The sequence below is a fragment of the Scyliorhinus torazame genome, chromosome 4 (genome assembly GCF_047496885.1).
Source record: "Scyliorhinus torazame isolate Kashiwa2021f chromosome 4, sScyTor2.1, whole genome shotgun sequence".
NCBI lineage: Eukaryota > Metazoa > Chordata > Chondrichthyes > Carcharhiniformes > Scyliorhinidae > Scyliorhinus > Scyliorhinus torazame.
In genome coordinates this window covers 190,473,317-190,499,112 of record NC_092710.1, presented here as the reverse complement: position 1 = coordinate 190,499,112, position 25,796 = coordinate 190,473,317, and the positions used below count along the sequence as shown (strand labels likewise).

At 43.9% G+C, this 25,796-nt stretch overlaps 1 protein-coding gene across 2 annotated transcripts in view; it reads right to left on the bottom strand.

Moving 5' to 3' along the window:
- The window catches only part of msraa (methionine sulfoxide reductase Aa), a 576,857-nt gene that overhangs the window by 167,328 nt on the left and 383,733 nt on the right, over positions 1-25,796 (bottom strand). For both annotated transcript variants that reach the window (XM_072499028.1, XM_072499029.1), the window contains exon 4: positions 7,428-7,532. In XM_072499028.1, the coding sequence (XP_072355129.1) occupies positions 7,428-7,532 (105 nt within the window). The remainder of the gene's footprint in view (positions 1-7,427; positions 7,533-25,796) is intronic.

Sequence of the window (25,796 nt, the reverse complement as noted above, 5' to 3'; positions counted from 1 at the left end):
ATGCTAAAAACAAGAAAGCTGGTGTTACACATTTTTGTGCAACAGCTCCTTCTTGTTCATTTGAGTTAGCATTCAAGGAGTTTCAAATGCTCAAAATATAAATAATATTGCTCACTGAAATTATGATTATGTACAGTATAAATGATAGTTTGGGATGCAGTGCAATAATGGAATCAGCCTCGGTTGGGTTTTACCAAGTCCAGAAACCAAGGATAATGGCCAGAGAGTATCCTTCTCCCTCGCATATGTACCCAGTTTTCATTTGCCTCAACCACTCCCTGTGGTAGTGAAATCCACGTGGGAGAAAGGCTGGTTTGCGTACAGACTGATACAGTTTTCTTTCATCTCGGATGTCAAATCCAACTCATTGATGAAATGAAAGTCTCTTCTTTCTGCCATATGGAATTATTTGCGCTGACTCAATGCAGTTCCCAGTAGGAGCTTTGCTTCTTGAAGGCAGTGCAAAATGGTTTTCAAATGACAATAAATTAGCCATGTTACTCAGACATCACAAAGAGAGCAGTCGTGACAAGTGGGAAGATTCACATTAATGCAGCAGGGGTAAATTATCGAATCATATTCAAAGGGATTTGATGCTACCTCTTTCATGCTCTGTAACAAAGTTCTCAAAGGCAAAAGCTTGAGAAACGTGCTCTGTTCAGCACACCTCGTTCAATTTAAAATCCAATTCAAAAGTACGAAAATTAAAAAGTACACTTGCAGTACAAATAATGACAAAGGGAGGGAATTTTCGTTCCCCAGCAATAATATCCGGAATCCCAGTCCGGGGGGGGGGGGGGGGGGGGGGGAAGAGAACTCCGTGTTGGGCCAAAAATGGGATTGGCGCAGGGCAATAGACCAGTCCCTAGCCTCTGGTCCCGCCCCGCTCTGCGGAGAGTCGCGTCCTGCCATCGGGGCGGTGTGGCGCGAATCGCACTGGTCGCGGGGATTCTCCGGCCCGGCCCCAGGCTGAGAGAATCCCACCCCAAGTTTAAATTCCTAAAGAGATTACTTTTTAAAATAAATTTAGAGTAGCCAATTATTTTTCTTTTCCAATTAAGGGGCAATTGAGCATGGCCAATCCACCTAACCAGCACATCTTTGGGTTGTGGGGGGGAAAACACACGCAGACAAGGGGAGAATGTGCAAACTCCACACGGACAGTGACCCAGGGCCAAGATTCGAACCCGGGTCCTCAGCGCCGCAGTCCCAGTGCTAACCACTGCGCCACATGCCGCCCCTTCTTAAGATGACTTGACACTTTGGTACTCAGCGAGTCTTTAGTTGGATCACTCAACTGGTAAACTCACCCTGTAACTTTGCAGTATTTTTGTGCTGAAGAAGGTTGGTGTGGCCAACGTGCCTTGGCAATGTGACCAAGGTTATCACAATTTTTGCATTTGTTCTCCTTGCTCCAACAATCTCAAACCTCATGTCATTTGGTTGCAGTGATGATATGGTAGGCTCTTGGTGGACCAGCTTCTCATGGATCTTATGGATTTAAGCTCGAACTCCAATCAGTAAAGCTTCTCTGGCAGCAAGTTCCATAGACGCTGCGAATTCCATAGTAGATTTCAGGATGAATACACCTTTAGTCAACAAAATCCTGTGGATGGCAACATACCTGAGGCCATAAACTAATCGGTTGCGCAGAATATCAGTCAAGTTATAGCCAAATTTTCAGTACCTTGCCAGCTTTCGATGCAATGCAAAAAATTATGAACTTTCCTGTGCACGTTGGTGAAAGCGGTATCTTTCAGCTATTAACAGCGGATGGGGAGAGAAATATTCTTGCAAGGCAGTCATTAACTCATCATATGACTTGTCACCAGGTTTAGCTGGGTGTACTAAATTCTGTAGAAACATGAATGTTTTCCTCACAACTCAGCTGAGAAACAGCTGGTGTCTGATTGTCTTTAAGGAATGACTGGAACTTTTTGTTTTCCTCATAAGATTTCCATGTCTCCACTTCATCAAACACGCCCATAGCCCCTTGAGTTCTCACCATTTTTGGATTGCAGTTCCCTGATCCGTGCTACTCAGCCTTCAACCTATCTTTTATTTTCTCCCTGTTTAAAGAAGACAAACTCGCAGTCCGATGGAAGATGTTGGAAGAGTGAGTAAGCCGGGTGGGAGAGGTCTTAGATTATGCTGCCCACTTTCCCTAGGAAGCGGGAGGTGTAGGTGGAGTCAATGGATGGAGGCATGTTCGTGTGATGGACTGGGCGGTGTTCACGACTCTCTGAAGTTTCTTGCGGTCCTGGGGCAAGCAATTGCCATACCAGGCTGTGATGCAGCCAGATAGGATGCTTTCTATGGTGCATCTGTACAAGTTGGTAAGAGTTAATGTGGACATGCCGAATTTCCTTACTTTCCTGAGGAAGTATAGGCGCTGTTGTGCTTTCTTGGTGGTAGCGTCGACGTGGGTGGACCAGGACAGATTTTTAGAGATGTGCACCCCTAGGAATTTGAAACTGTTAACCATCTCCACCTCAGCCCCATTCTGACAGGGGTGTGTACAGTACTTTGCTTCCTGAAGTCAATTACCAGCTCTTTAGTTTTGCTGGCATTGAGGGAGAGATTGTTGTCGCTGCACCACTCCACTAGGTTCTCTATCTCCCTCCTGTATTCTGACTCGTTATTCGAGATCCGGCCCACTATGGTCGTATCGTCAGCAAACTTGTAGATGGAGTTGGAACCAAATTTTGCCACGCAGCCATGTGTGTGTACAGGGAGTAGAGTAGGGGGCTAAGTACGCAGCCTTGCGGGGCCCCAGTATTGAGGACTATTGTGGAGGAGGTGTTGTACATTCTTACTGATTGTGGTCTGTTGGTCAGAAAATCGAGGATCCAGTTGCAGAGTGGGGAGCCAAGTCCTAGGTTTTGGAGCTTTGATATGAGCTTGGCTGGGATTATGGTGTTGAAGGTGTAGCTGTAGTCAATAAATAGGAGTCTGATGTAGGAGTCCTTGTTGTCGAGATGCTCTAGGGATGAGTGTCGGGCCAGGGAAATGGCGTCTGCTGTGGACCTGTTGCGGTGGTACTTGAATTGCAGTGGATCAAGGCATTCTGGGAGTATGGAGATGATGCTGCGCTTCATGATCAACCTCTCAAAGCCCTTCATTATGACTGAAGTCAGGGCCACCGGACGGTACTCATTGAGGCACGTTGCCTGGTTCTTCTTTGGCACCGGTATGATGGTGGTCTTCTTGAAGCAGGTGGGGACCTCGGAGTCGAGTAGGGACAGGTTAAAGATGTCCGCGAACACCTCTGCCAGCTGGTCCATGCAGGCTCTGAGTGCACGACCAGGGATGCCGTTCAGGCCCGTCGCCTTCCGAGGGTTCACTTTCAGGAAGGCCGATCTGACTTTGGTAGCTGTGATGGTGGGTATGGGTGAGTTATGGGCTGCTGGGGCACTCGACAGCGGATTGTTGGGGTTCCCGTGGCTCATTTCAGTGTCTCGTGCACAGTCTCCGCAGCTTTACCCACTACAACGGCAAGTGTACTGAAACCTTGGATCTTCTGTTTGAAGTGAGCCCCCAGTAATTCGCAGTGGTCCGATTGCTTTTTTCTTTTTAAAACCCCTTTACTTGCATCAACGGCTGTTGCAATCAACCAGATGATTCGGCAATGCCCCGCTACAAACTGTACGATGTCCAAATATTTACTTCCGAGTTGGTTTACTTGCCACAACGATGATTTCACCTTGGACGTTGACGATATTTCTCCCAACCTCACTGCCGATGATGTATGGTACTGGATTTCCATCGACGATTCCTTCTCCTGGCTCACAAAATCGTAGTCAAAAGCTATTTTCATCCTGTTTTTGTTAAGGCCCAGAACTCATCGCCAGTTTCTCTTTTGTTCTCTTCATTGTTGGAGCCACAAAGAAAAAGAATCAGAGGGGGCACAAGTCGAGTGTGTATAACATAGACGTAGTGAGAGGGGTTTATTTACAGATGCTGCTCAAACAGGGTACAATAGTGAACTGCACAAAAGCCTGTGAACTATTCCGTTGATGCAATTTCATCACACCAGTTAGTGGTGTTATTCTGATACATAACATTTAGGATACACATTTCCTGGAAGTAACCAGGTAAGAGGGAAGAGACAATAGAATGGAGTGCAGAATTAAAGTCAGAGATTGCGTGGTGGGCCAAAGTTGATGGAGGTAGGTGGAGTTGGAGTATTCACAAACTGTTGTCAAAGCTTGGAGACTGGTATGGTTTCTCAACTTCCGTTTGGCCCTGAACAGATATTCAAGCGCCTAGGTTGAAGTACATTCTCCACTGCTTCTGAATCTCATCGTGGTTCAATCCTGTCAAAGTGCTTTTCTGCACCAACCAATTCTGCACGCCTTCTAGATCTTCATTCGACCTTCATCAGCAAGTGCTCTTTCAAACCTACATCTTTGACCCAGCTGTTTACCAAATATCTCACACAGCCCGGTGTCACATTTTTGTTTGACAGCGCCTTGGAATGTTAACTATTGAAAGGTGCTATATAAATACAAGTTGTTGGTGTTGTCGCTGGTGCCACCCGAACAGAGATTCATGCTACAGCTTGAACAGAGTCAGTTACACAAAAGGTGAGCATCATAATGAACTTGAAACATCAGCGCTGCTCATATCTAGGAACATAGGAACAGGAGTAGGCTATTCAGCCCTTCGAGCCTGTCCTGCCAATTAATGAGATTATGACTGATCTGTGACTTAACTCCATATACCTGCCTTTGGCCCATATCCCTTAATATCTTTCCGTAACAAAAATCTATCTCAGATTTAAAATGAACAACTGATCGCTTCAACGGCTGTTTGTGGAAGAGAGTTCCAAACCTCTACCACGTTTTGAGTGAAGAAGTTCTTCCTAACATCTCTCCTGAGCGGTTTGGCCCTAATATTTAGACTATGCCCCCTAGTTTTAGAACCTCCAACCAGTGGAAATAGTTTATCTATATCTACCCTGTCTTTCCCTGTTGATATCAGACCACCCTTAACATTCTAAATTCTAGTGAAAACAGGTCTAATTTGTGTAATCTCTCCTCGTAACTTAACCCTTGTAGTCCAGGTACCATTTTTGTAAACCTACGTAGCATTCCCTCCTAGGCTAAAATATCCTTCTCAAGATGTGGTGCCCAGAACTGCACACAGTACTCCAAGTGGGATCTAACCAGGGTGTTGTGTAGCTGCAGCATAACCCCTATCTCTTTATACTCTAATCTGCTAGATTTAATGGATAGCATTACATTAGCTTTTTTGATTATTTTCTGAACTTGATCGTGACATTTTAAGGAGCTATGCACATGAACACCCAAGTCTCTTTGGACACCCACTGTACCTAACCTCTTTCCATTTAGAAAGTACTCTGCTCTATCCTTTATTGGTTCAAAATATTTTCATTACTAGCACAACTTACTAGTTGTGCTAGTAAGCACAACTTCACACGTGCTTACGTTGAATTCCATCTGCCACAATTTTGCCCATTCACCTAGTCTTGTCAATTTTTTGCTATCATCTAAGCTGTCTACAATGCTACATAACTTTGGATATATGACTTTCTATGCCATCATCCAAGTCATTAATGAATAATGAGAATAATTGAGGGCCCAACACAGATCCCTGTAGTGCACCAGTAGTCCCATCCTGCCAATTAGATGAATTGCCCATTATTCCCACTCTTTGTCACCTGACACTCAACCAATTTCCTAACTATGTCAATAATTTTCCCTCAACTCCGTGGGCTTTCACCTTAGTTAACAGTCTCTTGTGGGGGACTTTATCAAATGCCTTCTGGAAGTCCATAATGACATCCATAGACATTACCCTGTTCACTATCTTAGTCACCTCTTCCAAAAATTCAATACAATTAGTCAGGCATGACCTTCACTTCATGAATCCATGCTGGCTCTCCCTGATCGACCAAAATTTCTCAAGATGTTCAGTAACCCCATCCCTGATTATATATTCCAGCAGTTTCTCCATCATAGATGTTAGGCTATCTTGGTTAGGATATCTTAGTTTAAAGCTAGGTCTGTGGCTACCGCAAGACATATAGCTCAGTGACAGCTACCTTTGTGAAGTGAAACACCTCACACATTGCTCTTTAGTAAAGTTCAAATAGAGAAGTGTTCACTAAAGATTGTAGTTTAAGGGTCTAGCATCTAAAGGATTAACATAGGACTAGGTACAGTACCACCCACAGTGTGATATAAAGGAACACAAGTCTTGAGGGCAGTCTTGTACTGGGCAGAGAAGAGTGCAGGGACAAGTGTGGAGAGAGTTCCTAGTTTAGCCCTTATACCGTATATATGTATATAGTTGCTAATAATTAATAAACATTTACTGTTCAACTATATAAGACTCCGAAGCTCTTGATGAAACCAACTGAACTACACACACCTCACAACATAGAGTAACCTCTTCACCCTGATGCTCCTGCTCTCTCCTGTCTTCTCGGTTGCTCCTCTCCTCCTCCAGACCTATAGGCAGATCTACCAGGATCCGCATGTCTGCAGCAACAAGCAGCCAAAGGAAATGCAGCACTCGCCTGCACTTGTCATTAGAGATCAGAATTAAATGATAGAATTAGGAAAATAAACCAAAATAAGATCCAGAGGTTAACCAGCAGTTTAGAAAATGTACCAGCAATTAACATGCATTGTGGCTGAACCTTTTGAATAGCTCAGGTCACAGGTGAAGAGATCTTCCTGCCTCTTACAACCCCAAGTGCATGTTTAGCACATGGTGAGCCAAGCGCTTAGGCATGCGGGGGGGAGGGTTAAGAGAACACTATGAATCACAAAATGGAAATTGGTTTATGATTGAATTCATTTCCATAATTCTACCTTTGAACATTTCAGTTTTGCAAACCACTTCTTTATTGTAATAGAAAATCTGGGCATTATATAAAAACTGTAAAGGAAGCCCAATATTTGGCTGATTAAACTCCGCAGCATCACCCCATACCAACACTTACATACCCATAATTTCTTTTATGGTATCTGGGGTCACAAGTGCATGATATAGGGACCAATACTAAAAATGAAGATATTTTTGTTTTTTATAGACAGCCAAAAGTGCCGACTCTCATTAACAAAACAAAATGTCAGCTCTTTCCACAATGCTCAGGCAGGTAAAATAAACTGTATTGCAGACTTGCACATGAACAATGTCAATGTTTCCCATTCAGCCAAGGAAACAGAATCTCTTCAAAGCAATGCTAACAGCCCTGAGTTGAGCAGTCACAATATTTTTTTCTGGTTCAATCGTCACAATGTTTTAAAAAAAAGACTCCGCCTGTCCATTATTTTTTTCCACGGTGTTTGGACCACATGTGGTTTCAAGGTTCATTTGAAACATGTTACTGAAACACTAATTACCACAGCAGTAATTAGGAATATAATGAGGAGCTGGTCTATTCATTACTGTACCTTGTGTTGGGTCATGGCTCTCCCAGAAGACCTTGAGCAGTTTTTCAAAGCAGATTTTGTCTGGATGGTATACAACTCTCACTACTTCTGCGTGGCCACTCATCCCTACAGAAACACAACACAATACTAATTTAGGAGGCTGTTGAGAAGTCGTTGCTTGTTATTTTTACTACAAACTCAAGTGACAGCAGCACAGCAGATGAGTAATCGTTCGCATACCCTAATGGCCTTGTGAAATAACAATTTGTTATTTTGATTAAACCAGAGTTTGTAATGTTTCAAATAAGTTCATGGAATTAATAATTTTATGGATCCAGGGTATACATGTTGTGAATTGCTCCCATAAGCAATTCAGTTCAAAGCAATTGTAAATAGCTAATTTTTTTAATCTTAGAATTTTGATAACAATTAAATAGAAAAGCGTTGAGAATTTAGTACTCTCCCAAAATGTCTTCCCAATAATTTTCAGCATTCAACACAACTGTACACTGGAGAGGGTGCAGAGGAGGTTCACCAGGATGTTGCCTGGGATGGAGCATTTGGGCTATGAAGAGAGGCTGGATAGGCTCGGGTCGTTTTCTTTAGAGCAGAGAAGGCTGAGGGGGGACCTGATCGAGGTGTGTAAGATTATTAGGGGTATGGACAGGGTGGATAGGAAGCAGCTGTTGAAGGGTCAATAATGAGAGGGCATAATTTTAAGGTGTGACAGGAGGTCTAGAGGGGACCTTTCACCCAGAAGGTGGTGAGAGTCTGGAATGCAGTGCGTTGAAGGGTAGTAGAGTTGGGGAACATCGCAACCTTTAAAAAGGTGTGGATGAGTACTTAAAATGTCATGACATTCAAGGCTATGGACCAAGTGCTGGAAAGTGGGATTAGTGTAGATTTAGTGTAGTTTTGTCAGTGTAGACTTGATGGGCCGAAGGGCCTCCTGTGCACTGTATGGCTCGAAGACGACTGCTCATTCTTCGTGTTGATACCTATATATTGGAGGATTGCCAACAAGATAATTTTTAAAATCCTTGTTAAGACCCAACTCCAAAACATTCCAATCACTACATTAGTTTACTTAAGGAGAGGTTGAGGGTACAGATCAAGATTAAAATGCATCTCCCAAAATAAATCAGGCCCGTAATAGTTACTATTTATAAAACCCACCTGTGTGTATTGACCACTCAACTCTATTCCCTTATCTGGACCTCGGACCTTAAATTTGAGCCAGTTTATTTATGAACACCACGGTTTCAGCCAATATTTTGCTATGATGCAAAGTGGGTAAGGAGGCAGGTGCAAAGTTGCTGATATTGATTCAGGATGTAGGAAACTGTTACAAAATTCCATTTGTAATTTTAGAATTCTGCAACCGTTTCCAACATCCTGAATCAATATCACCTAAACTCAAGCCAACTTCAAACTGCTTATCAGGAGGCGGGAGATTTTACTCACAGCTAATGTTCCAATAAGTGCTTTACACCTTTTACATGATTCATTTTAATTTGAAACAAATTTAAAGTCGGAAATTCAGTGCAAATGGAACTTTCCATTCACATTCACTCAGTTCTCAATAAAGGTGCCGTTTGGCAGCATTCCCACCACAGTTCCAGGTCCTGGGAAGGCACCAGATTGAATCTTTACTGCAGCTGTGAAGAGTGGACGTGGGCTGCAGCTTGTAACTCTACAACGACAGCATGCTGTGAATTAAGGAAATGCAGGGAGGTGCACCATCATGGCTATTACTCTGTGATAAAATTATTGCAGTTTAAAATTGTATTCCATGATTTTTCACCACCTTTTACCTTTAACAAGACATATGTTTAAGGAGAGCAGAATTTTCAAGCACTGCTCCATAGCAACAAATTGAAATACTGTTGATTTTTTTCTGCTTAGAAGTAATCCTCCTCAACCTGTCTCCCTGTATCAGGAATAGTCAGCTTAGAAACCTTATCATCCATACCATCTGCTGTCTCTTGTTTGGCCTTGAGAGGTGGCCAAGGATTCTCAAGTGACCAATGTTCCCTCTCTGCCCTAAATGATGTCAGCAGAAGCTTAAACATCAATTCAACAGACGATGAAGAAAATCTAAGGAGTAGTGATTGAGTCAAAGAGTGACAGTGACTAAAGGCCCGACATACCAATGCACAATAATGAAGATATTTTATTCCCCTAAAGTCCTGCAAGGCATCCACAGCAATATACACCAATTAAGCAAACATCTCATGAAGCAACTCAGCAATGATTAGAATCGCACTTTTCGCCTGTCAATGTGTGTGTAATCACATTGAAGCATGTAGTTTTGCTCTCTGTGTAAAAAATATACAATCAGCGACCAATACTTTCCTTCACCTCTACCAACATTCCTGCATTATTCATTCCTGTATTACATTCCTGCAATACTAGTTCAGTTTAATACGGCTGTTCATTAATCACACAAACTGGTCAGTGTTGTGCTTCTAGCCATACTCACTAACCTATGGTCAATAAAGAACATTGGAGTGTCCAGTAGCTATAATCCAGCACCAGTTTGTGTCAGAAATCCGAGGTGAATTAGAATAGAAAGATTAGTTATTCCCACATACCCTAAGCCAGTGTCTATGCATTATTACAGTTGCAACATTTGACTTATAATTTCTGCTCTATTCTAACTTCGTAGTCGATATTGTCAGAACTTCATGGGCAAAGAGGTTGCCTCAATATTTTCAATGTCCTTCAATACAGAGGTAAGAGCCTGGCGAAGGGAAACAAAGATGATTAACACAAAGACTTTTTGGGCAGCAGTGGTGCAGTGGCTGACAAGGCTGCTGATGGCACCGACGACCCGGGTTCGATCCCAGCTCTGGGTCACTGTCCATGTGGAGTTTACACATTCTCTCCCTGTCCGCGTGGGTCTCGCCCCCACAACCCAAAGATGTGCAGGCTAGGTGGATTGACCAGGCTAAATTGCCCCTTAATTGGAAAAAAAGAATTGGGTATTCTAAATTTATTTAAAAAAAGAGACTTTTTTCTGACTTTTCAGGTATAGAAATTAAGGAAGTCGCTGAAAAGCACTGCTTGCCTTGTCGAGCCTGGCTTGTCCAGCTACGTGTGCTGATGGCTTTCCTTCTTGTGGTTCTCCCCTTATCCTTTTGCCTTCTCCTCTTGCCCAACACTTTTGCCCCCTTGTATACACACCGGCTCCCCAACACTTGCACACATGCACGCATTTCCCCATCTTCAATTACATCCTGTCTTTGTATTCCTGCCTTAAAGTATTTAACGTGTAAATGTTCTGCTTCTTAAAGCTGAAGGTTGAAATGAGAGACTGAGGGCACAGTTTATTGCATTGTGCACCTGGGGTGTGCCAGGAGCACTGAAGCAGGAAATGTACTGCACTACTAGTGAGTTTATCTACCTAAACAGTTTTTAAATCAACATAAATTTCCATAAGCAAACAAAAGTTGCCTCTTAAAATGATCCAGTTTATTATTTGTACATGTTCAATGTTTTCATACATATATAAAAATTCTACAAGTCTCAAAAAGGTCCAGAATAGATAGATTTTTAAACTGAATGTTCAACACAATAAATGGCTATTCATTCTCCTTAAACAAAGGAAACAGTCCACATGTTCTCCTCTATGCAGATGTTGCCCGTATGTTGTTAAGAAATTTGAGTAAATGACAGCCTACCCTGAAGTCAAATGCTTGACAATTCAATGTGCGCATTTCAACTTCCTTTGGAAAAGCCCAATAAATTCATAAATCTTCACACACCATTTTTTCGGGTTGGGGTTATGCAGGTGCATGTTTTAGGGAGCTTTCAGTTCATAAATGAATACATTGCATCTCAATTTAAATCTTAAAGAATGGCAATAGTTGAAGTCCTTGGGTGGGATTCTCCGTTGCCCAACACCGATATCGTAATCGGTGACCGGGCGAAGAATCCCTTTTGACGCCAAAATCGGGTGTGGCGGCAGTTTTTGGATGCTCCGCCCCCTCCAAAACGGCATCATCGGGGAGTACGCCGCACGCTGTTGGGGCGGCCTCAGGATGTCACCTGAAGGCCCTCCCCCGATGCTCCACCCCTGATGGACCAACTTCCCATTGGCGCAGGATACATGTGCTCTGAGTTCTTGTCAACCTTGCGTGGTGGCTGCAGACTGTGCCCAGCACCGCCACAGTTGGGAGGAGCGGGGGGCGGGGGGGGGGGGGCGTTCCGCTTGCCGGAGGCGCTTTTGCAGGGACTGGGGGGACTGGTGAGGGGTTCCAGGGGTGGTACAAGGGGTGCGCTATCTGGCAGGCCGGGTCCGTGCGCGGCTGGTGCCATGTTGTATGGCATGACCACTGCAGGTCGTTGTCGTGCTCATGCACAACCACGGACCCAGCAATTCTTCGGACGTTAATGTCGAGAATTTTACATGGCACGGCTGCTAGCCCCCAACCGGGCGGAGCATTGGTGCGGGGGCGGCGCCAGCTTTTTCATCATAAAACTAGACACTTCCTCTGGACATAGCCTCAAAATCGGCAAATCCAGACCCTTGGGCGAAATTCTCCGGAAACGGCGCGATGTCCGCCGACTGGCGCCCAAAACGGCGCAAATCAGACGGGCATCACGCCACCCCAAAGGTGCGGAATGCTCCGCATCTTTGGGGGCCGAGCCCCAACCTTGAGGGGCTAGGTCGGCGGCGGACGAATTTCCGCCCCGCCAGCTGGCGGAAAAGGCCTTTGGTGCCCCACCAGCTGGCGCGGAAATGACATCTCCGGGCGGCGCATGCGCGGGAGCGTTAGCGGCCGCTGACAGCTCCCCACGCATGCGTAGTGGAGGGAGTCTCTTCTGCCTCCGCCATGGTGGAGACCGTGGCGTAGGCGGAAGGGAAAGAGTGTCCCCACGGCACAGGCCCGCCCGCGGATCGGTGGGCCCCGATCGCGGGCCAGGCCACCGTGGGGGCAACCCCCGGGGCCAGATCGCCCCGCATTCCCCCCTCCAGGACCCCGGAGCCCGCCCGCGCCGCCTTGTCCCGCCGGTAAGGTAGGTGGTTTAATTTACGCCGGTGGGACAGGCATTTTAGCGGCGGGACTTCGGCCCATCCGGGCCGGAGAATCGAGCGGGGTGCCCGCCAACCGGCGCGGCACGATTCCCGCCCCCGCCGAATATCCGGTGCCGGAGACTTCGGCAACCGGCGGGGGCGGGATTCACGCCAGCCCCCGGCGATTCTCCGACCCGGCGGGGGGTCAGAGAATCTCGCCCCTTATCATTTATCGAACCTTTTCCAGGAGAATTAATTTGGTTTGAAGGGCAGAACTATAGCAGACTCTCAAATGTTGGAAAATGTACTTATAAAGGGTCAAACCTCAAACTTTTGAGTGCTTGACCTTTACCTTTTGAAGTCCCCTGCCCTATCAGTAAGTTTTGGACTCATCACTGCTGCACGTTGCACTTCTGTGTATTTTAGTTATTCTCCCAAAAATACAAGCAATGGAAGGCTGGGTACAAAAAATACAGTGCAAGTTAAAACCAGGTTGTGGCCCACTAGACTTTCTGTCAAACTCCTTGTGCTGCAGCATCAGAAAACCCATACTTAAGGGTTTTGTTTCAGCTTCATGTTTTTGTCATTGCCAACATTTTTTCTTAAGTTATCTACTGCCTATTTTGTAGTGTTAGTTTATGCTCTTGGTACCTCTCAAAATCAATCAGTGTACAAGTAGTCACGGGAGATGATCAACATTGAAACTGTTCTTTATTGCTGTCGCAGTGAACTAATGAGAAAACATAGATTCTGCGATCCCACAGTGCAATGGCTTAAAAAGTACAGCAATCAGATAAAACATACAATACATTCGCTTTTAGAGATTGACAGGTATGACAATGAACCTCCCGCTGATTAGAGTGATTAGGAATGGCATGAGGCCTTACAGAATTTGGGATTATAACTTTAAGAAATATTGGGCTTGTGATACCAGGTTACTTTGGATGGTAAGTTACAAAGGCATTCAAATGTAACAAAATAGTCAGATTTATCACAAAAACTGTCTGTAATAAACCACTTAAAATTGCCCATTCTTCACCACCATATTTTATCCAGCATTAAATAGAGGACAATTAAGTCAAACTAGACTCTTCAGTTTCTGGGTAAGGTTAAAAGTATCAAATTTACATTCAAAAGAATGCAAAATAATGTTAATTTTAGCTCTGTACATGGAGTAATAGCCACCACTTCTTCAGTGATCTCAGCTTCTGCAAATGACCAGTCATCAATTTAATTTGATTTTAAATAATTCCATCAACCAAAGTAACAATGCAGACAATGCAAAGCAATCGAAAGCATGCTTATGGCCTTACTATATCTGTCAGAAAAAAGGCAGCTGTTGTGTTCACGCATTGTCTGTATGCTGTTGTCTTGAATGATTTGTATTCTTTCAGATTATCATTTGTCGTAAAGCACTCAGGTGGTAAAGCAATCAACCATGCCACAGTCCGCAGGATAAAAAAAGATTGTATGATGGATAGCTTGTGATCATGGCCAGGATTCAGTTATAGAAAACACACAACAGAAGCACCCTGGCTCCTCAAAGTTGACTTCAGAAATCTTTAATAAACAGCCACAAAGATAACTCTGAGAATTCAGCTCGAAAACAGAGAATAAAGCTCATAAAGCTCATCCTTACGTTGCCTAGGTTGCACCTTTTGGCCTTAACGCAGGAGATAGTATGGGATCTCATAAAATAATCAACCAGCAATACAACTGCATTAGCAAGCAGATTGTTACAATGTCAGCACGCGTTTCTCTTTGATAGCCCAATGTGCTCGTACTGCATAATTTATTTATACCACAAAAGTAGAAGCAAAAAAACTCTGCGTTTTTCCATTTTTCCCTAGTGCCTGAACATTTGTGTGAGCATTTGATTTCAGAGTGAGAGGTTATCTGGTGATGCTGAGTGATGCAGTTACAGACTGTTCTTTAAAGGTTACATTGTGCAATAGTTCCCAGGCTTCCATCTAATTAAAATTGCAAAGCATGTTGACAGGAAATGTAGCAGCAAATCACTGCATTATTTATTCCCAATTTCATTTTTGTAAAGCATTTTTACTTAAGTATCAGCAGAGTTCTCCTGATGGCTTATTGAATAAACGCACCACCTAATTGTTGTGCGGGGTCATAGGGGCTCATTTCACTGCTTCCGCCGGATGGGATAAGGGCGGCCGTGCTGCAAACACAATGGGCCTGAATCGAAACACCACTTTGGCTGGGCAGCCCAAGGGGATGAAAGAAGAAAGGCTTACATTAATATAGCACCTTTCACAACCATAGGTCTTCCCAAAGTACTTTCCAGCCAATGAAGTGCTTTTGAAGTGTAGTCACCATAATAATGTAGAGATGTGGCAGTCAACTTGCAAACAAAAAGTTCCCTCAAAGAGCAGCATGGTAATGACCAGATAATGTGTCTAGGCAATTAATCCAGTGGTCCTTATGGGTATTGTTGTAGGTCATTCTAAAATTGGGCATGTTTTTGTTTCTTTTTATAGTCCTTTTCAGGTCAAGAGTAACACAAATGTTTCCCCATGTCCCCTAAAAGGTTTCCAGAAGCTTCCAGACTATCGATGCCCCCCACTCCCCTGCCATTGCCTCCCTGCTCGGTTTAACACTCAGCTTCTATCTTGGCTCTGCAAGGGTGCTGCTGGATCTTTTGCACCCATTGCAATTGCCGACCTTCAGCACTCATAACGTGCTGGTCGAGCAGAAATGAAGAATGGCCATCAAAACGTCACTCGTGTTGCTGAGGGCAAGGAAGAAGGCAGAATCACAATCCCCATTCGGTGTCTGCCCAAGTGAAAATCGGCCACTTAAGAACTGGGACTGATGAAGCTGCATTTTGTTTTAGATTTGCTCCCTGTCAGCTCAGCTCTCGGCTGGGCAGCATTTAGGATGCTATAAATTAGCTTTTGAACTGTGTGTCCAGCCAAAGTTGAACTACCAATGGTGATCATATAGAAACACACATTTCATGGTAACTTGGGTTTGAGCCTCCAGCTCAGGCTTCCAGCCTGTGGAGCTCTATTCCCAAATAGAACTTCCATGAAAGAGAAAAAAAGTAGTGACTGAGAAATAAATAAAATAGCAATACAACTAATTTTGAGATCATAGCTTTTATCCCTTTACAGCCCACCTACACTGGATTTCTAGCAATTCAGAACCCAAGGACTCTACCATGCCATATGACAATTAGCGAGCTATTTCAAAGAGTTTTTATAATTTCATTTGAGGCAGATTGACTGCTGTAAGAGAATTTATAATCATAGACAAGGCTGCAGGAACAGCCGTGTTCTTTGAATGAAAGTAACCAGAGCAGGAGAAAATCTAGACAAACTCTATTACAAAAATGACATATTTTCAGTTGTTGGATAATAGGGAGACAATAAATAATCATTTTTGACAAAGTTTAACAACATGAAAATTAACACAGTATATGCAAAACAGTCTAGCAATAATAAAATATATTACAGATGTACCATCATTTAAGTGTTTCGTATTCATACGTTATTTGGAAAAAGTGTTTCGATAAGGTTATTTAAAACTCACTGACTGTGAAAAAGTACACTATAAAACTTATGGGGCTGGATTCTCCGCAGCCCCGCGTCGAAATCGCGTTTGGCGCAGGGGCGGGGAATCGACCTTTACGCGAGAATCAGGCCCGGCGCCTCTTCCACAATTCTCCACTGGAGAATCGCTCGCACGCGAATTGCGCGGCTGGGCTGGGCGTTGCCAGAGGCCTTCCCAGCGATACCCCGAATTCCCGACGGCATGGTACTAACCACGTCTGACCGGTCGGGACTCAGTCTGCGGCTGCCCTGGTGGGGGGCAGAGGGATCAAGTACCGGGGGGAGCCTTACGGTCTGCCGGGGCGGCGATCGGGAGGGTTTGATGGAGCGGCGCGGGGCAGATCATTGATGCCTTCTTTGTTGGTCCAGGTCCACCGGCTGAGTCTGCCATCGTGTTCGGCTGGGCCACTGGAGGCTACCACCGTGCACATGCACGGACTCACAACCGGAAGTGCGGGGGCCTGTTTCTGCAGCTGAAGCTGCGAGAAATAATCCAGGGCCCTGCCAGCCCCTTCAAGGTAGGCGAATAGCTGTAAATTGTTTTAAGGAAAGTCTGGCCTGAAACGCCAGTGTTTCTGCGCCGGTGGGGAAATAGCCCCATTTTTTCGAGAATCCAGTCCCAGGTATTTGGCTTCCATTTTTAAAAATCTACTTCAGTTTCAGTCAATGTTCATCTCGGACAGATTTCACTGACTCTCTGGGACTGTTGCAAAAAAAAGAACAAGATTTTAGGGTTTTGTTTCCTGCATTCATACAAAATTCCCTTCCTGCAGAAGGCTTGAAGCATGTGATTCATAAGCACTTCCAATCGGAATTCAGCACCTTACATGTGGAAAGCTCCAGCTCTGTTTGGGAACAGCACATCTGTTCATTTTTAACTGTGAGGATCAGCTGGACTCAAAGGTAGAGCTCCATCAGAATAACGCAGAAAATACTTATATGCTGTCTCCATGGTAAACACCTTTAAAGAAATGGATCGTTTGTATTGATCCAACCAAACCTACATTTAAATTTCTAAAATCCGGTTGCCATTTGGTTGCAACTACATGAAGTGTCCCTACCTTCCTTTATAATTGTAATCTGATAGCTCAAAGGTTTTTACTTTTAAGTTGCTTCTACAGAACCACAAGCAAAATTGACTCTTAAATGCCATTATTTTTGACTCCTTGAGGCGATGAAATAGGATAGAATCGATAGCTGATGGCATTCTGTAAATAGGGATTTTTTAAACACAATAATTAAATGCCTACCTTTTAAAAATCTTATGAAACAGTTAATGCTTGTCTTGAAAACGTATTGCAATGGCAAATTATTCATTGCAAATAGAAAAAGAAAAATCCCACTTATTAAAAAAATTATCTTTTTATTCATTCCTCAACAATGGGGGGGGGGGGGGAAGAGGAAATGTCTCTTGGATTTACCTCTAGTGCTGATGACCATATTTTCCTCTAAAGGTTGGAATCCCTTTTTTTCTCCTTGCCCTATCACAGTTCCTTTGCACCGTGAACCGCCCATTGCTGAGGCAGTGAGACTTGCCTTCAGCCAATGTCAACACCTTTCTTTAAATACCAATCACTTTCATTCAGTGACAAAGCACCTGCCTTCGAGTTTGGTTCCTCTCCACAGCATCATGATTGGCATTCAGAACACAACATGTGAAAGATCCCAGGACTCGCCATCTTTGCAAGTGCTTCACATTGCACCACCATGCCGCCCAATGAATAAACATTCTTATTTATTGCAAAGGCTAAAAATGATAGTAGGACAATGGAAATAGTTACTCAGTTTCTTTGGAAGAAAAATGCAGGAGACAATAGAGCAATAGTATCACAAATGAAATTATGATTTTAGAATCAGGCTTTAGTGCCTATTTGATTGGATTAATTCAGGCTTTATTCCCATCAGATACACAGGTCACAAAAGATATAATTTTTATATGTATCGCACACTTTATTTTCAACATTTATGCTGAAGTCTTTCGGGCTCTCCTACAGTCACGGGGTTTATTGAAAGCGACTATTCAATCTTCCTGTGGCCAACAGTCAATTATTTAAACCTATTAATAAACTACCCTGTGGTAGCTGCCGTACTGCATGCTGTGCACTATTTTTACTCTGATGCACACCTGGGCTTTTTGCGCATTCTCCTGGCATCACCCAAGTACATTCGGTCTTGTGCACAAATAATCGACTGGAAAAACAAAGCTAATTGTCATTGCTGTCTTTGACTTGTCAGGTATCTGACAATTCGATGACAAACAAATACAATTTATATCCTAAATAAATGGACTTGTGTATGTTCTTTTTGAAAGAAACTGTTTATTATTAACCTTTAATGAAGTTTTAACTATTCCAATAGCACAGTAGTTAGCTGTAAATAAAATATATCTTTGATGCAGACATATTTAACAATAGATTATAGGTTTTATTCAATCCTTGCAAACTGACATGTTAGAAAAGGAATGCATGATTCAATGAGCCTGTGCGGCATGGTGGCACAGTGGTTAGCACTGCTGCCTCACAGCGCCAGGGACCCGGGTTCAATTCTGGCCTGGGGTCCGTCTGTGTGGAGTTTGCACATTCGCCCCATGTGAGTGTGGGTTTCCTCTGGAAGCTCCGGTTTCCTCCCACAGTCCAAAGACGTGCAGGTTAGGTGCACTGGCCATGCTAAATTGCCCCTTAGTTTACCTGCTTGTGTGTATGCCTATGCTTGATGTGGTGTAATGACCCTCAAGCTATAGGCCCCTGACAATAGACTAGCGACCTGTTTCAGGAATAATTTGCTACAGAAACAGACCAAAGTCTGACCTATGCACCAAGGGGTGTGGAAAGGTTGAGAGAGCACAGCCAGGTGATACTGAGCCATGCACTGAACTAGTTGGGTGTGTGGTGGGTGGGATGTGGTGGTGGGGAAATTGTAAGGATTGGGCCTGTGCTCCAAGGTAGGAAAGGTAAAAAAAAAAAAAATCAACCAGTGTCCTTGCTTCAGATATGTAACCGGCAACCATTATTCGAAAGTGCATAGTCAGATCTCAGGTGATGATCGAACTACTAACAGATCAGAGTAAATCTCTGAGGAACTAATCAATGATCTTGTTGCACAATCAGATAGGAGGAAGAGGTTCCATGAAAATCTCCATCCTCACCAAGCTAGAGGCCAGCACAAGTGTAAAAGACAAAATTGAAATCTTTGAAAGCACCTTCAGCCAAAAATGCCTACTCTGCCTCCGCCTAATGTTCTATCATGTAGTATACAGTCAATTTGGTTCACTCCACAAGATGTTAAATAGTTCAGTAAACTGAACAAAATAAGGGTTATATACACACATAACGTCCCCAGCTGTAGTGCTGAAGACCTGTACCTGAGCTATCCACTCCTTTAGACATCTCAGCAATGATGTGAATGACTGCCCAAGTACATTCTGTCCAGGAGAATCAGTTTAATTCTAAAAGATAAATATAAATGCAGTCCTAATAGACTTCTCTCAATTGTCAATAATATGATGATAGAAGTTATCAATGCTGGCATATATTGACATTTACTCAGCAATCATCTGCTCACCGATGCTCAGGTCAGATTTCTTCATTCACATATGGATGTGAGCTGATTATCAGTGGAAAGGTGAGAGTAACTGCCCTCTACATCAAGGCAGAATTTGACTGAGTATGACATCTGGCAGTCCTGTAAAAACAGAACTCAGCACAGGGCTAAATAGCTGGCTTTGAAAGCAGACCAAGGCAGGCCAGCAGCACGGTTCAATTCCCGTAACAGCCTCCCCGAACAGGTGCTGGAATGTGGTGACTAGGGGCTTTTCACAGTAACATCATTTGAAGCCTACTTGTGACAATAAGCGATTTTCATTTCATTTTCATTCACTCTAGTAACTGGAGATATATCTGGCACAAAATAAGGTGTTTTGCGTTGTCTGAGATCAATGATCATAGCCCTAAGAAATTGCTGATGGGGAACCTCAGAGAAATGTCTTTACCAAAATATATTCAACTTATTAATGCCATTCCCTCCATCATAAGGTCAATGGCAATTCCACATTGTTCAGTTCCATTCATAACTATTGTAATCATGAAGAAACACTTGCCAGTCCACAGCAGGATCTGGATAGCATCCAAGCTCAAATTTACAAATGACAGACAACATTTACATGCCAAGAAATATCTATCTCGAACAGGATAAAACTTTGCCATTTCCCCTTGATCTTCAATGGTACCACTGCTGCCCGCAACATCCCCATCAACATCATGCCGATCAAAATTGACCAGGCATTTAACTGGATCGGTCACATCAACACCAGGGCAGGACAGAGCAGAGTTTCAGTAGTCTCATGACAAATGGCTCACGTCTTTATTCTTAAATCTACTCTATTATCTAGAGGCGCAAGTCAGGAGTGTGAAGGAATAATATCCATCCACCTGGGTGGGTGCAGGCACAATGGCAATCAAGAAGCTCAACACTATCAGAACAAAGTAGTTCACATGCTTGATCTGTCACCAGGAGTAATGCTCACACCATATCACCGGTGTACTGTGACTAAAATATGTACAATTTACATGATTCACTGCAGCAATTCACCAAGGTTACTTCAACATATTTCCATCTCCTGAGACTTCAACTTTAAGAATGACAAAAGCAGCAAAGCCAAGCGAACATCTCCAATTGATATAAGATGCTGATTTCAGAACATAGGCGGAACAGTTGTAGGCTTTCCAGCCCGTTTCTCTATTCAATTGGGCCATGGGGAATTTGTAGCTCTATTTCCCCACCTTTGCACTTACCTCATAAACTATAAATTTTAGTCTCAGAAATGTATTTCTCAGGGAGCGAATTTCAGATTTCTACAATTTTTGTGAGAAACTTCTTGATTTTATTTCTGAAAGATTTCCCTCTGCTCTCATGCTCTCTTGCTCTTGATTCTGCATCAGAGCAAATGTTTTTTTCTGTGTCTATTCTATTGGATCACTTAAATATTTCAAATACCTTGATTAAGGCTGAAATTCTCCGGTCGTTTGCTTACGGCGGGATTCTCCAGGTCCCCGCAGTGCAGCGCCACCCATGGGTTTCCTGGCGGCGGCGCTTGCTTCAATGGGAAATCTCATTGACAAGTGGAGAATCCTGCCACCAGTGAATGGCACAGCCAAATTCTCTGTCCTCACTAGCAATGGTAGTGAGGCGGATTTGCACCAGAGAATCCAACCCTACATCACCTCCTAAACTTAGTGCTAAATTATGAGGACAGGTTCCATAAACTTAGCCCAAGTCCCAGTATCATTTGGCGAATCTGCATTGTACTCTTTCCAAGACTAATTCCAGTTTCACTAATCAAAATTCAACAGAAGAATTGCTAGGTTAAAGTCCATTTGTATGTCAAGAAATAACTATTTCCAAAGGGACCAAACTTTTCTATTTCTCTTTGACCAACAATGGTACCAATCACTGCCAACTTCAACCCCATCATCCATCCTGGAGGTCAAAATTGACCAGAAGTTTAACTGGATCAGTCACATCAGCAGCAGGGTTACAAGACCAGAACTAGGTTAAAGGCCAAAGTGATGTTTGTTATTGACTAATCATAGCAATCAAACCCAATCAAATGTCTACAAGAGACCCAGACAGCAAATCATACGACACAGAGGGAAGCCATTGGGCTGATCATGCCTGTGCCAGATTCCGAAAGAGCAAACAATTGATCTCACTCCTGTACTTTTTTTTTCAAAGGTGTGCAAAGATTTCAAAACAGAAAATGCTGGAAATACTCAGCAGGTCTGGCAGCATCTATGAAGAAAGAAACAGAGCTATATTTATGGTCCAGGACCATCTTCAGAACATAAGATAGATAGAAATGTGAATAGCCTTTGAGGAAGTGATAAGGGTGGGGGGAGGAGGAAGAACGAAAGGCAAGGTATTTGTTAAGGTGATGGGTGGGAGAAATTATCTGGCAAAGATTTCATGGTACAAAATGCAAATGGAGTGGTAATGGATAGAACAAAATATCTGTCCAGAGTGGGTGTGAATGGCAGAACATGGGGCAAGATTCTCCGTTTGGGAGTCTTTGGGCGGAATTCTCTGTCCTGCCGCACCCATTTTCTGATGCAGTGCGCACCCACCAGCAGCGGGATCCTTCGTCTCGGCAGCTGGCCAATGGGGTTTCCTATTGTGGGCACCCCCACGCCGTCGGAAAATCTGCGGGCGTGTGTGCGCTACCGACTGAGAATCCGGCCCGATGTTCCCCCGCTGGAGCCGATTGGCACCTGATTTGCGCTCACGCCAGGGGTGCAAATCAGGAAGCGATTCCCAAGCCTTAGCCACGAAAATTTCACATGGCGAGGGATTCCCTAGGGAATCTCGCAATTGGGTCGCTTGAGGCCCCACGGTTGGGCACCCCCGCTGCACAATTCAGCCCCCTGGCAGTGCAATTGAGCCTCCCCACTCTCTGATTTTCTGGGTCACCCCCATGCCCCCAATATGGGGGTGACCTAACTGCCCACACCAGAGATTCCCAACTAAAGAGACCCCCCCTGAGACTCCCTAATTAAAGAGAGACTGCAAGAGAACCCTAAATAAAGAAACACCCACAGAGACCTCCTAATTAAAGAGACCCTCCCCAGAGACCTGCTAAATAAAGAGACCCCCACAGAGACCCCCAAATTAAAGAGACAGCTTCAGAAACCCCTCAAATAAAGAGACCCTCCCCCACAAAAAACACCTAATTAAAGTTAAATTCGCAGAAAGCACTTAACTCTGTTCAAAGTGGTCCAGGAGGTGTCATAGAATTTACAGTGCAGAAGGAGGCCATTCGGCCCATCGAGTCTGCACCGGCTCTTGGAAAGAGCACCCTACCCAAACCCACACCTCCACCCTATCCCCATAACCCAGTACCCCACCCAACACTAAGGGCAACTTTGGACACTAAGGGCAATTTAGCATGGCCAATCCACCTAACCTGCACATCTTTGGACTGTGGGAGGAAACCGGAGCACCCGGAGGAAACCCACGCAGAGAACGTGCAGACTCCGCACAGACAGTGATCCAAGCCGGGAATCGAACCTGGGACCCTGGACCTGTGAAGCAATTGTGCTAACCGCTATGCTACTGTGCTGCCCCGTATCAATCAAAGCTTGATGTTTATAAACATTGTGGTTAGCCTTACAGCTAACTACTTCAAAGTCACTCAAGCATGAAGGGAGATGAATGGAACAATGCCAACAGCTGGATGTGTGTGGAAGCTGTCAATCACAGCCTAGTAAAATTATGATCAAAGAGAAATAGATGAATGGCATTCAAATCAAAAATCTGAGGGGGTTCAAACCCAGCTGACTTGTTTTCTATTTCCAGGAATCCAGGTGCTGCTTCCTCTCTGTCTGAGCCAGCAGGTGTATTGCACAGGTGAGTTTTAAAGTAGTGATTTTTTTCACTGCTTCTGTTTGGACTGCTCTCTGGCATCTAGACAGGGGTTTTGCTTCTCGGGGAGTCTCTTTTGGGGGTTCTCTTTAATTTGGGGGTTTTGGAGGGGTCTTTTGAATTAGGGGTCTCTAATTAAGGGGGTACTCTTTACCCCCTTGGCCCACTGCGAGGTCCAGCATGTCAGCTACACGCTTATCAAGACCTGCACCAATTTGTGCCCACATGATTCCCGGCCTAGAGGACTGGAGAACCACAATGGCACAGAGATTATGGTGCTTGGCCTGTTAATAGGGTGCAGATCACCCATTTGCATCCTCCCACTGGTGCAAGACATGAGTTTTGATCACAACGCCAGCGGGAGACCGGAGCATCTGTTCTTTCCCGATGCTGGATTCTCCATGCATCAGGAACTCCACTACTGGCAGCGGCCAGTGGAGAATCCAACCCATGGTTTTGTGAAAGGGAAAATCATGTTTGACTAATTTATTAGAGTTGTTTGAGGAAGTAACAAGCAACGTGGATAAAGGGGAGCGTGTAGATATGGTGTATTTGTATTTCCAGAAGGCATTAGATAAGGTGCCTCACCAAAGGTTACTACACAAAATAAGAGCTCAAGCTGTAGGGGGTAACTCATTAGCATGGATAGGGGATTGGTTAGCTAACAGGAAGCAGAGAGTAGGCATAAATGGGTCATTTTCGGGTTGGCAAACTGTGACTAGTGGAGTGCCACAGGCCTCAGTGCTGTGGTTTCACATATTTACAATCTACATCAATGAATTAGATGAAGGGACCAAATATATTATAGCTAAATGCACAAAGATAGAATAAGTTGTGAAGAGGACATAAGGAATTTGCAAAGAAATATAGCTAGGTTAAGTGGGTGGGCAAAAATTTAGCAGATGGAATATAATGTGGAAAAATATGAGGTTGTCTACTTTGACAGGAAGAATAAAAACAGCATATTATTTAAATGGAAAGTGAGTGCAGAAATCTGCAGTAGAGGGATTTAGGTGACATGTTAGACGAATCACAAAAAGCTAGTATCTGCAGGCACAGGAAGTGATCAGGGAGGCAAATGAAATGCTGTCAATTATTGCAGGGGGGAATGGAATATAAAAATAGAGAGGTTTTGCTGCAGTAAATACAGAAAATGCTGGAAAAACTGAGGAGGTCTGGGAACATCTGTGGGTAGAGAAAACCAGAGTTAATGCTTCAGATCTGAGCTGAAGGAAGGTAGAAATGTGATGGATTTTATACTGTGCAAGAGTTGGAGCAAAAAAGGAGAGAGATAGGTGGGAGGTCAGGAAAGATTTGACAATGATCTCATGGACACAAGATAAAAGGAATGTCAACGATAGTGTTAAAGACTAAAGAAGGTATGAATAGCAGCATACAGGTCAGATGGCAGAATGTGTTAATAGCAGAACAGGGTCAGTGCTCTTTAAAGTTTGCTGCAGTTGTACTGTTTGTTGATGAAACCACATATGGAGAACTCTGCACAGTTTTGGTACCTTTCTTAAGAAATAATGTAATTGCTTAGAATTGTTAGAAGCAGTTCAGAAAACATTCACTAGATTAATTCCTGGTATGAAGGGGACCTTTGTATTCATTGGAGTTTATAAGAATGAGAGGCGATCTTATTGAAATATGTAAGATATTGAGGGGACTTGAGAGGGTGGACGCTGAGCTTATGGGCGATACCAGAACTAGGTGACACAGTTTAAAAATAAAGACTGGAATTCTCCAGCCATTGGGATTCTCTTTTCCTGCTGGCAACACATCCTACCCATGCATTTCCCTGCAGCGTGGGGTGGCTTCAATGGGAAAATCCCATTTATAAGCAGCGGAGAGAATCCCGCTGCCAGTGAACAGCGTGCCAGCGGGAAACACATGACTGGGGGGCCCGGAGAACCAGCCCAACATGTCTCCCATTTAAGATGGTGATGAGGAGAATTTTCTTTCTCTCAGAGGGTCATTAGTCTGTGGAGTTGTTTTCCATAGAGATCTCTGGAAGCTGGGTCATTGAATATTTGTAAGACTAAGTTAGATAAGATTTTTGATCAATGAGGTTATCAAAGGGTTTAGGGGGTAGAAATGAAAATAGAGGCCACAATCAGTTCAGTCATGATCTTATCAAATGGCAGAGCAGGCTCAAATGGCTGAAGAGCCTAATCCTGTTCCTAATCCATCTGTTTGTAAGTATGCGTGTTTGAAACATGAACAGATGCGTCTGAAAGAAAAACATGAAAAACAGGATTAACACCAGCATATGCAGAAAAAACAGAAACATAAGCCAGAATGTAATGCCCTCCGCTGTGGTAAGTTTGCTGGTGTGGGAGTATTTAATCAGGCCGAGGGTGAGGGCAGAGTCCCTGCCGCGTT